Source organism: Emydura macquarii, unplaced genomic scaffold, assembly GCF_026122565.2.
Source record: "Emydura macquarii macquarii isolate MOO-44397 ecotype Brisbane River unplaced genomic scaffold, CSIRO-AGI_Emac_v2 contig_3477, whole genome shotgun sequence".
In the NCBI taxonomy this organism is placed as follows: domain Eukaryota; kingdom Metazoa; phylum Chordata; order Testudines; family Chelidae; genus Emydura; species Emydura macquarii.
This window is the reverse complement of record NW_027133614.1, coordinates 9,743,582-9,756,480: the sequence shown is the minus strand read 5'-3', so window position 1 is coordinate 9,756,480 and position 12,899 is coordinate 9,743,582. Positions and strand designations below refer to the sequence as shown.

The 12,899-nt window shown below is 39.2% G+C and overlaps 1 protein-coding gene across 4 annotated transcripts in view; it reads left to right on the top strand.

The window, feature by feature from the left end:
- KCNT2 (potassium sodium-activated channel subfamily T member 2) overlaps positions 1–12,899 on the top strand; it is a 245,565-nt gene that overhangs the window by 188,951 nt on the left and 43,715 nt on the right. For all 4 annotated transcript variants that reach the window (XM_067535158.1, XM_067535157.1, XM_067535156.1 and 1 more), the window contains one exon: positions 9,619–9,753. In XM_067535158.1, the coding sequence (XP_067391259.1) occupies positions 9,619–9,753 (135 nt within the window). The remainder of the gene's footprint in view (positions 1–9,618; positions 9,754–12,899) is intronic.

Here is a 12,899-nt window from a genome sequence, read left to right as displayed (position 1 = left end):
TATAAAAGTTTATGTAGATTTAGTGACATCACTTTGACTGAAGAATCATGCTAGGACTCAGAGTAGAAGAGATTCTTTCATTAAATTTATAGCATGATCCTGTTTCTAAACAGTCATGATTAAAGCAAAAAGAATTTGCTCTAATAATAATCCTGAGAAGTTTGGGCATCTGCAATACTTATTTTGTGAAATACTTGTCCTATGGAGGTCAGTCAATGGGAGATTTGCCATAGACTACAATGGGGGCACAATTTCACCTACCAATTTCAACAGCAGTTCTGGGTGCTCAGCATTTCTCAGAATCAAGCCTATTGTAAAAAGAGGCATATAAAATATATTCACAAATTTACCTTAGTGACAAAATGAGATTCATAATACATTGATAAAAGTTATCTTAGATCTTCTAGGATATGCCTATAGAGACTACAGCAGAGAGCCTCCCAGCTCACATCAGATGTAAAGTCCAAGCTTCAGCATGAGCCACAGCTTCACAGCGCTGTTTACAGCTATTTTAGAGCACTAATGTAGGCCCTGCTAACCCAACTCTGTTGACCTAGGCTGGGAGGGCTGTGTAGCTATAACCCTAAAGTGCATTGCATTCCAGCCTTCAAAAGCCACTAAAAAAAAAACAAACAAAAAAAACAAAAAAAACCTCTGTGCATGTCATTTAACAGCATCTGATTTGTAATCATTCAAAAATTATATAAATGATCACAGAAGCTGAATAGATGAATTAGCTAAAATTGAAAATGTAGTTTTCAAACTGTTTTATGAACCACAAAGAAAGTTAAACTTTACTAATATTTGCAGGGACTATTTCAGAAAGGAAAACTTTATAATCCCCATCCCCAGCCCAGAAATGTTATATGATCTTCCTTGCTGAGTGTTTCACATTAGTTTTGGAACTTACTGAATAAAAAAGTTGGCAGATGTTTAAATTAGTGGTAATATGACGCAGTTCTGCAATTTACACTGATGCCAGTGTAGAGATGTTTCATTTAAAGGACAGTGCAAATTTCCCCTTTCTCAGTAGGTGAAGTTGTGTAAAGTAACACTGACATATATTTATGGTCTATAATCTGTCAATTTACGTCAGTTGACAAATTATGTCCAGTGTTTTAAATGCTTGGTTTGCACACATGCATTTAGACACAAATAAGTTACATACGGATGTAAAAAAAGACCACCAGAAATCTTTAGTTCATACTCAGTGAAAATATGCATTCATGCAATAGCTGACTGTCCCAAAAACACCGCTAATATTTACTGTACATTTTACAGTTCAGTCTATTATTTGCTTTTTTTTGTTTATGGCTAAGTGCAAGTGATTGCCATCTCTTTGATGTATTTAATGGTCACAGTACGTCACAGCGTATTTTGTTGGTGGTGTACATCGTACTACTTTACAAGAACATATTAACAACTTTACATAATTCAATCAAATCCAACTAAATGTTAAGCAAAAAAACCTCAAAGATTATTTCACAAAATGTGGATACCCCAATAGCTTATCCCAACCTTTCTTTTGTTCCTTGATAGCTAAACATTTTATAAAATGTTTACACACAGAAAACTGTATAGCTTTCACAGGAAATCATATAAATGTAAATGGGACATTTAAGTGGACCACTAAAGAATACTTAGTTTATAAATTAGAGATCTTACCTGCACAAATATGTTCATTATGGTTTTTAAAATCAGGATAGATGTAAAAAAATACAAGAGCATTTTGAGATGAAATTATAGGGTCAAAGGAAAATCGTAACAAATTGCTCATTTAAGGCTTGATCTTGAAAGTTGCTTAGCATTCTGAGCTCAGTCCAACAAAGTGTTAGGCCCAAACCCTGTAAAGATTTAAGTGTGTGCAAAATCTCACTGAAATTAAGCCTGTGCTTAGTGCTTTGCTGGACTGAAACTACATTGTCCCCTTCAAACAGGATTATATTAATGCTAACAAGGAATCTTTCAGTTCACACACACACACACACACACACACACACACACACACACACACACACACACACACACCCCATCCAAACTGGGTAATTACAGGAACTGGTGCACTATTGACAACCCACAGACCAAATTGCAGGGCAGTGTAGTCAAGCCATTAGATTTGTACTGAGATGAAAAATCCATTTCAAAGGCTTTGGTACATGAATTTAAATAAGTGTGCTCAATGGAAGAAAGTGAATCAAACAGCAGTGTTAAATCAGAATGTGGAATTTCCTTTAAACCAATGTTTTCTCTGCATCTATGCCCTATGGCAAGTTTCTGTTATTAGACAAAAAAGGAATGGTATGTTTACCCATACAAAAATATGTGAATGAGTATAGGTACCTAAAAGATTAATTCTATCAGAGTTATGAGTGAAAAGGTAGAGAAATATTGGGACATATACCCAGTCAGTGTAAACAGTCATCACTCTAATGGAGCTATGATAATTTTATATCTGAGGATCTTTCCTATTAATTTTAAATTTCATAGCCACTACACTGTGGTTTTCCATGGGAGACATTCAGAGAACTGGTCAAAAGAAAAATTCAGAGCCTGGCTGAGTTTCATCAAAATAGGACCTCAATTAGCAGAAGTTTGTTCTACAATCTTCCATATGTAAGTGATGAGTAATAATGTATTGTGAATACAGCCAATAGCTATGAATAAGGATTGTGTAGGAAAACCACTCAAGAAAGAGGCATAATTACAACAGATATCTTTGATAAGGGAATATTCCTAATTTTTGTTTTTAATAATTTAGGAATAAAGTCTGATATTCCAAATAGCCATTTTTGTCATTTTTTAAAAGTGATTAGACATTAGTTGAATGCAATGTAGGAAATTAAGTAGAAGATTCTAAGCTTATTCTTACTTTGGAAAGTAGAATAATTGAGATTTTGTCAGTATAAAACTTTGTTATATGCAGTTTTTTATTGGTCGTCACAAGAGCCCTATTCTACAATGGTAGAATGCAGAGTGAAATGTAGATTACTAAAAGAAAGATTAGCATTTGACATGTGAGCTGGTTAAATGGGTAACAATAAATACCAAATATGGGACGGCATTATATTTTATCACCAATTATACATTACTCCAAAACCAATTAATGTAGAACATTGGCACTTTGTACTAAATGTAAAAATCAAGACTGGATTTCACAGGGCTAGGTAGAAAATGGTTTTCCTGTCCCGTGAGAATTTTGAAATTCCAAAAAAACGTCCCAGTCCCTATTGGGATGAAAAGTCAAGGTCTCCATTTTTTGTGAACTGAAAATCCTAAAAAATAATTCAATCATGTCAGTCAAAACATTGGTTTGATTTGAAGTTGTTTTATTTCAGTTTTGACGTTTATAGTGTTTAAAAGTTAAATTGCCTAATGAAAAATTCTTTCAAACCAAAACATGGAATTTCCATTTTAAAAAGTGTTAAACATGACATTCCAACAAATTAAACATTTAAAAGAAATAAAATGGGAAATGTGTCAAAATTGACCCTGTCATACAAATGGATTTTGGTTTCACCAAATTGGCATTTTCTGATTAAAAACATTTAACTGAAAAAAAGTCACTCCCCAGCTCTAGCATTTTATTCATATGGGTCTTAATACAACTGCTGTTAAAAACAGTGGGATGACTATTTGCTTCACTGGAAACTGGATTGGATTCATGGTGTATAAGAGCAGAAAAACAGTACAGTTTTAGACAGAAGAACAAATCTATGCAATGGTTGCTGGATATATTTACATTTTAACTAGTTTTGCATAAAATATATTAAACAGTCATCAAAAACATGGAAGTTGTATTGTCATATGGTAGGAAGAACATGTATAAGACATTGGAAAAAAGGAATATGATCTTCCGGTGTCCTATTACTTAATAAGATCACTGGTCAATATTTCCCACAAACAGCATCTGCTTTTTCTGGGAGAGGGAGGAGGGAATCAGTTCTCATCAAAACCCTAAATGCCCCAAAACTGAAATAATTTCACTTTGGAAATACTGCTATGGTGTCTTTTGGGAGTTTACAGTGCGGTTGCCTCATGTCCACATTATCTTTTATGGGCCAGGCTTCTCAGCTAGATTACATTTCCGATGATGCTCCAGGGCCAGAGATTTCTATGATGTGTAACCTTCTCTCTCCAAGAGGAAAGATCATAGCGTATCATGCCTTCATCTTCTGTCCCAGGTTAGCGATACAGCAGGGGGCTGGAAGAAGACTTTACATCACTGGAAATAATGACCAGGGTTATGAACACACACACACACACACACACACACACAAAAGCCAAAACAAACAACCTCAAGAAAGGATGGCATTCACTACAACTTCCTGAAAAAACAAGATCCTGGTTGCCTGGTACTAACTGCCATCTTCAACAAGTGCAGTCAGTTCTGCCAAACACCCACTCTCTGGAAGAAGGCTATGACTGTGCTCATCTACAAGAAAGGTGAGCGAGATGACTCCAGCAACTGGAGAGCTTTTTCTATCTGTTCCAGCATGTACAAACTGTATGCCAGCTGCCTCTCAGATAGGATTACAGACTAGTTAATGAACGGAGGAGCGATCAGCTCCATCCAGAAGGGCTTCATGTCATGTGAAGGCTGTTACAAACTCAACTTTGTCCTTCAAACTGCCATTCACACAGCCAGGAGAGCATGGAGTCAATGTGCCATAGCATGGCTTGACCTGGCTAATGCTTTTGGATCCATGTGTGACCAACACATTTTTGCCATGCTCCAAGAGTACGAGATGCCTGAAAACTTTCTTCAACCTGTCAAGGAACTTTATGAAGACTGCACTACCACCATCTGCTTCATAGAATGGAAGATTCCTGAAATTCCAGGCCAAAGCAGTGTGAAGCAAGGTTGTCCCCTCAGCCCCATTGTTTTCAACCTAGCCATGAAGCCGCTCATTCAAGTGATCTCCAATGATCTAGGTGGTTTCAACCTGTATGGTGACAAAGTGAATAACTTGACATATGCAGAGAATCTGGTCCTGATTGCAGATGACCCTGAGAACCTCCAACAAATGCTCAATGTCACCAACCAAGCTGCCAACTGGATGGGACTCTGCTTCAATGCTAGGAAGTGTTCATCCCTGCATATTGATGGCAGCAGAAGGACTCAGTCCAGGTGACACCATTTAAGATTCAGGGTGATCCCAAGATCTTCCTTGAGGATGGGCAAGCATCCCAACATCTTGGCATCCCCACGGGTTTTTGTGTCCTGCAAATGGCTGAGGATACTATTGGAGATCTTCTGGGACGTGGCCAAGATCAACTCCTCACTGCTGGCCCTACAGCAGAAAGTCAATGCCTTGAATACCTTCTTGATCCCCTGTGTCTCATTTGTCATAAGGGGATCTGCTGTAGCAAGATACCTTTCAGCAAGGGAGACAACACCATAAGGCAGCTATTGATGAAGTGGATATTTCTTCCCCAGAAGGCCAGCCATGAAATGATGTACATCTCACACAGACAGGACAGCACCAACATCCCTTGAATGGGTGCTATGTGACATCTTGGTGATCACCCATGCATTCCGCCATGATGTGCGCCCAGACACTATGGTGAGGAACGCTATGGGGAGTGCTGTGTGACATCAGGAAATGAATCACCAGAACCCCTTCCAGCCAAGATGTCACCATGTACTTGAGCGACTCCCTGAAAGGCAAATTTGGAAGAGATGGGGGTGACTGCTTCACTTTGGACCCGTGCCCACAATGCTAGTGATGGCTGGAAAAGCACATCCGCTGTCTCTGTATGTGGCATGAGGAACATCAGGAACTGGGAGTCCTGGTGCCATAGGTCAAGAACACTGAGCACACAATCATCACTCAGAGCGAGAACTATGCTGGAGAGGACCCTGAAGGGTGCCATTCATTGGCAGTACATGGAGAACCTGAAAAAGAAGCTGGACCAGGGCAAGGCATTTGAGGTAATGTGCAAATGGGATGCCAGGAACCACGTCTTCCCTGGAAGCAATTTCACTCAATTTGCCAAGTAGAGATTCATCCACAGGGCCCCGTTCAACTGCATTCTGCTGAATGGAGCAGTCTACCATGGGAATTGGGACAAGCAATGGAGGAGGTGCGGCTATGCCAATGAGATGCTACACCACATTTTGTGTAGCTGCAAGCCCCTTTCCAGAGCCTCACAGCTATGCCATAATGCCATCCACGATTGCCTTGTCAAAGCCATCCCATACCCCAGGGGAAGGTTGCCATGAACTCCACTATTCCTGGAATGGACAATCAGCTGTGACTGGACATCGTGAACAAGAAACAGAAGAGGATCCTCATGATGGACATCACAGTTTCTTTTGAGAACAGAACCCTGGCCTTCCATAGTGCCCAAGCTCAAAAGGAGGAGAAATACACCCCTCTTGCTGATGTCTTGAGAGCTAGAGGCTATGATGTTCATATGCACATGCTTATTGTTGGAGCCCAGGGCTTATGGGATCCCAGTAACGAATGAGTGTTGCGGGTATGCAGAATCGATCAGCACTATGCTCGGCTGATGCGGCGACTCACGGTGTCGGACACCATCAGGTGGTGAAGGGGCATCTACTTAGAACATAGCAGCAGCCATAGACAATAATAGGAGAAATGAGCCAGAGTACCATTGAGAAGCGATGGCAGGAAAGTAACTGAAATATTCTTCTGATGGATTGTATTTACTGAGGACAATCTATCCTAAAATTCTCAGTCACTGAGGGACCATCTACACTCATTGCTATATTTGCTTTCCATGAGCTACTCTTAGTATAACTTTTTTATAAGTGATATACAATTAAAATAATTAGCATCCAAATATTTGGGTATCATGAAATTTATTAACCTTAATTTGGGATATTGCAGATTGCATGCTATTGTATTTTATAGCTTTTAAAACCAAACTGTACTTTTGGATATTTATGCTTTATACCCAGATGTATAGAAATTATTTCTTTAAACTCTGTATCTGATAATTTTAACGTTAGCTTTAATAAAAATATTAAATCACGGGAGATTTAGTCTGACCAGGGATCCTAGCCCAGGGAGCCTAGGAGAATGGGGCAGGCAACGAAGCTACAAGCTCATGAGGTGCCATAGCAGCATTTCCAAACTGAAATATTTTGCTTTTTAGCCAAAATATTTCGGTATTTAAATTTCCACCATAAAATTTAAGTTCTCTGGGGGATGGGTGGAACAACAAAAAAAAAAAACCAACCACAAACAAAGGCCACAGAATAGTTTTTGACCAACTCTGCTCAATTCAGAGATTATCCACAGACATTTAGGAGTTGCTGGCTGATTTTCATATATAACAATGTTAGTTATTTTTGAAATGTAGTTCTTTGTTATTTATTTACTTCACCCGAGGATGAATACTGGTTAAGTTCAAGGCTTCCAGAATTTAACCAAATGAAGCATACTTGCCAGGCTGAAATACATTGGTGTCCCAAGCCATATCCTCTCCAGTTTAAGGAAATCTTTTGAAGAGATTCAGACAGCTGCCCTCACTGCAACATATAACAGACAGACACCCTAGAGGATATGTGAGTGTCTCATTAACTCAATCTTTGGGCTATAGCCTGCAGCTAATGAGCTCCAAAAAGGAACAAAATAATTTAAAATAGTAGTTCCCTAACCTAATACCCTCCATGGCTTGGGCCTGAAGCCCTCAGTCTCACACTGAGGGTCCCCCAACAGGTGGGTTATCCCCCACTGGCCAGGCCAACCATCCCCCTCACTGTCCTCTGTTGCTCTACTAAATGAATACTGGATAGCACCCCTCAAATCAGTTTGTGCTCCCCACCATCAATAAATTAATGTTCGACAGCCTCCGCACCACAAAGTCAACTTTCCTGGCCTTACATCTTTGCAGCGCTCTGTCATTGATGCTGCTCCTGCTTCCCCAATAGCATACAGAAGGCTCACAATCTCTCAGCTTCTCTTACTCTAAAAATTTGGCCTTCTGTGCTTCTCACTTCCTCTAAAGGAACAGTGGCTCAGCGATGTCTGTCTCCTTCCCTCCTCCCATTTTTTTTTGAAAAGTACAGGATCTCAGGCCTCCCCAACCTCTTTGACAAAACGGGCAATGGTTCCAGCCAGCCAGTTTACTCCCACCCACCTGATTTCTCCTGCCCTAAAATCAAACAGCCCTTGTCTCCACAGCAAAGTTTTCTCCAGTAAGGTTCAGATTGAAACCAATATGGTTATATTGGTATAACCTGCCACATAGACATTCTTATTCCAGTATAAGACAGTGTCCTCATGGTGGGGAGGAGGGTTATGCTGGTATAAATATATCACTAATTGGTAAAACTTTCCCATGTAGACAAGCCCTTAGTAATGCACGATTCTTTGCATTTCAGCCTGTTAAAGAATTAGTGCTGCTTGGGCCAGTGTGTTTCTTTCCTCTCCTCTCCTCGTTAGTGAAAGAAATAGTGATGGCTCATCCTTCTTGTCAAGGAAAAAAATGTATTTACTAGAAAAAAAGAATGAGACAACACCCAGGTACAAGAGCAGGTGCAACTGAAAGGCTGAGGAGAAACTTCTTCAATGCTAGGAGGAGAGCCAGGGTAGCAACCACATCACCATCCTGGAGAAGAGGGATCTGGGCTCAGGTTAAAAGGATTTATTGGGGATGGGGAGCATAAACTTGGAGGTGGCTGCTTGGTATTTATTAAATGGTGCAGAAGAGCTCCTTATAAATTAACTGGAGCTTCGAGACCTGTTTATATATTTATAGATATGTTTTATTCTATCTATTTCAGTTAAGGAAAAAACCAGCAACTAAATACGGTCCTCTTCAAGGCTAAATATATACCACAAATTCACATTAATGCATTTTAGGTTCTCTTGTAAACACTTGTGACTCTCAAAATATTTAGATGTATATTCAAAATATTGAAACCATGTTTCCTAGTGACTATCAGTTTGGATCTAGATTTATCTTTTTCCAAGAGACATTGACCTTATCCCTTGGGCTGGGAAAGGGAATCCTCAGGTAGTTCCCACTACATAATTTTTTGTGGGAAGCTATGCTCTGAAAGTAACTTGATTCCTGCTGTTGCCTGTGTAATGCTGCTGCTGCTTCTGGATAGCTGCCCTGTGCAAAAGTGATCCCTCAGTGGGAGGGAGAATAGGAGAAAAGAGAGCCAGTAAGATTGACTGAGGTGATAGGCTAGAAGAGCAGCATATCAGACTGCCTCTGTGCCCAGGTCTTTGATATGTGAAAAGGTTCTTTTGTGTAGGGAGCAAGATGCTTACAAAACAAGTAATGACAGAGTAATGAGTTGTGGAAGGCTTTGTAATTAACAAACACACACGCACACTTTACCAATATTCTTTTAGTGAATGGAGAATGACAAGTAATCCTTGGCATTCTATCCAGAAGGATTCTATTATACTTCAAAGGACGTTATTATTCACATTAAATTGCATGCATCTGTTCTACTGAAATACTTGCATGAAGTTAGATAGTTATGGTGTCTTCAGAAAAAAACACCAAGTGATAGGAATCAAATGCAAGATTGATGCACTCTCAGGATATGTTGCAGTTGAGTGTTTCCTAACTCATACTTATCCTGCTATGTATTTATACTGGTTTTTAATTTTCTGTTCCTCTTTACAACAGCCTTGATGATTTGCTAAAATGTGGGGTGACCTTCACTGCCAACATGGTGGTTGTGGACAAGGAAAGTACTATGAGTGCTGAGGAAGACTATATGGCAGATGCCAAGACTATTGTAAATGTACAAACTCTCTTTAGGTAAGTGACTTTGCAACTAAGCCATACACTTATGTTAAGCATGAAAGTAGTCAGACATGTTGCGACTACAGGAGACTATCTTTTGTCATAGTGTCATCTATACCATCAGGATTAACTGAAGAGAACACTTGCCAATACTTCATTATTGATGCCTTATGTCCCACCAATTGTTTCCCCTCTACAAGAAGAAATGCCTCTTAGGTCATTGGCTAGATCAGTACAGCACTAAACTTTTTGTGAGATTTTAGAAGCAGGGCAGACTGTTCAAAGGATGCAAAAGAAATCCAAACAAAACCTTGCTTCTTTTAGTCAGAAAAAGCCTCACAGCTCACAAAGAGAAAAAAATATATCTTAAAAATGATTGTTCAAGTCAGAAAAAGTGGAAAGAGGCTGAGGAGATGGTGCTTTGATGAAGAACAAAGTAGATTTCAGCTAAAGTTTGCTCTTGCCTAAGGTCCTGGATGGAGTTCAATGGCACCTCTCTTGAAAAGGCAAAGCAATTAAGTGCACACTTAACTTTAAGGGTATGAATAGCCTATTGGCTACAAAAACAACACTCTTAGGTATGTACTTAAATGCCTTGTCAAATCATGGCCTAGAGCCCTCAACATGAGGAAGTGATTCATCCCAAACATACTCTTGCCAGGATGGCACAGGTATAGAGACATAAAAGTCAGAAATGGTTGCAAGAAAAATAAAGATAAAATACAACTGGTGCCTAATTTAAACTATATTAAATTCAAAGCAGAATTCTTACTACGTGCTTTCAGCAGTCTTACTGACCCAACTTCTTAGGTCAGGACTTCTTTTAGAATCCAGCAAATGTCTCCTTTGTTGCTTCAGGACAGGAGGAGGAGATTGGGACAAGGAACCGTGGGAGGGAGAGCCTAGGACTCAAAGCTGGCAGAGGAGAAAGGTGGAAACTGGGAACCAGTTGGAGGGGACAGGGCAAAAGAGTTTCTGTCCAGTACAGCAGCTTTCCAGCTTGGAATGGAACCCAAGATTCCCGAGTCTCACCATTTCCTTGGTTTCAGCAAATATCTGAGAAATCTATTGGCCAAGTGTCCCATCCCTATCTAGAGCTGGTCCACATAGAGACTGACAACCTACAACTGCTAGAAGTCACTCTGTTAGTGAAAGTGGCAGAGATGAGGGTGGTGGATCCACTGATGAACCATGTGGGTGTCACTATGATGATATCATTTGTTTCATTTTGCTTTTTTTTTTTAAAAAAAACTAAGATTACACACACAAAGTGTTCAGAGACAGTAAGGTTTCTAAGTCAAGTACTCAAAAATTAGGAAAAGCCATAACTAAGTTTGGCTCTGCAGACATAGAGCTAGTGTGAATGACTGTACAATAGTTCTATGTCTGTTAACCGCTTGCACCATGTTTACGCTAGATGGCAGCATTGGCTCGCATCTGAAGCATAACTATTATACTTACAGGAAAAAAGAAGAGAGATTCTCTGTGTTTTTGACCAAGTTAGAAAAGATAAGCAGGAGTATTTTATAAAGCAAGTGACAGATGAATGGAAGAGACTAGTTTCCACCCTGTACACAAACATTAATGCAGGAAGAATGTAAAAAAATGTTTCCAATATTAATGAGGTATTAATATATAGAAATTTGTTACTAGTGAAAATGCACAGGATTTAAATTAGCGGTTTGCATTCCTCACAGAATTTTGTAAAGAGGTTCATATGAGGTTAAATGCTTAGTTTTATTAATGACTTAAGGCCAAGCTAGAGCACATGCAGTAAAGTGATTACATTTGTAGAGGATACCAAAATTAGAGGAATAATTATTGGGGGGGGGAGGGGGGGAAGATTGCCTCATCTGAATTATCCTGTAAAGTAGCTAAAATATTTAGTGGTGGAACAAGCTATTTTATACATGAAAGCACAAAACAATATTCTTTAGTAAAAATAATGCCCAAGTGAAGTATATTTTGAATGGTTTTCAATGAGTTAATAAGATGGGGGGGAAACGGTTTTGTGTCTATCGATAATCCAAGAAGGCTGGGAGGGGTGAGAACAATTTAGGTAGGGTTCTTATAAACAGTCTACACTGAAGACTTGCCTTGTACTGGAAAGCAGCCTTATCCCTCACAAATAGTTATTAACCAGGCATCTCATGGCACCACTATAGAAGGATTTTAAAGTAGTGACGTATTTTGTTAAGATATGTAGTTCATGACTAAATAGTGGACTTTGATTCAATAGTATCTTTAAAAACTGAGGAAAGTGAGTATACAGTAGGGTGACCAGAAAGCAAGTGAGAAAAACTGGGACTGGGGGTAATAGGCGCCTATATAAGAAAGAGCCCTGAATATCAGGACTGTCCCTATAAAATCAGGACATCTGATCACATACAGTAGAAACTATAAATCACATTGAATGGGATCACTCAACACTGAGACCATTCTGTAAATGGAATCAATATTTTCATCTCAGTAAGGTAAAATAATATTGTTGAGCCTCGGTTGTTGATTCTTATGAATGCATTCTGACATTGCTCAGTGTTTTACATTGATTAATAATCTTGCTCAGTTGAAAGCTACCTTCCTCCTCAGAAGATGAATGTGTTTATAGCATCAGTTGTTTTTTTGATGAAGGCAAGAAATTGCACCATGCCAATTAAAATTGTGGCATACCACCACATTCTTTGACTCAGTTAAAGCTCAAAAAGAAGTAAGAAAGTGTGCATCAGTCTCACTAATATGAATCTTTAATATTTTGGATGTAAAAGTTTAGGTTAGTTTTGAAGTATAAATAAAATGTATTGATGTTGGACAATGTATAGGTGCTGGCTGGCCAAAAGAAACCATTTCCCCCCCTCTTGTTTCATCCTAACAGTTCACGATTCCTCATTGACAGCCCTAGATGAGTTAGTCTTGGTGTGAAATGCAGAGCCTCCTCAGTGGATGATTTTTTACTCTAGAATGGGCTTCTCCGATTCATTTGGCAAGCCTGACTGACCCGAAGCACGTATTTCGAGGCCTAACTGTTTATCCAGGCTTCTGTTGAGGAAGTGTTGGGGCAGGGTTTGGAATTAGAGGTTTATTTTTTTTTCTATTTTGAGACAATATTAGTTGACATTGTGTCTGCTTAGCTGTATTAATTTATAGTGTATGTTTTCAAAACC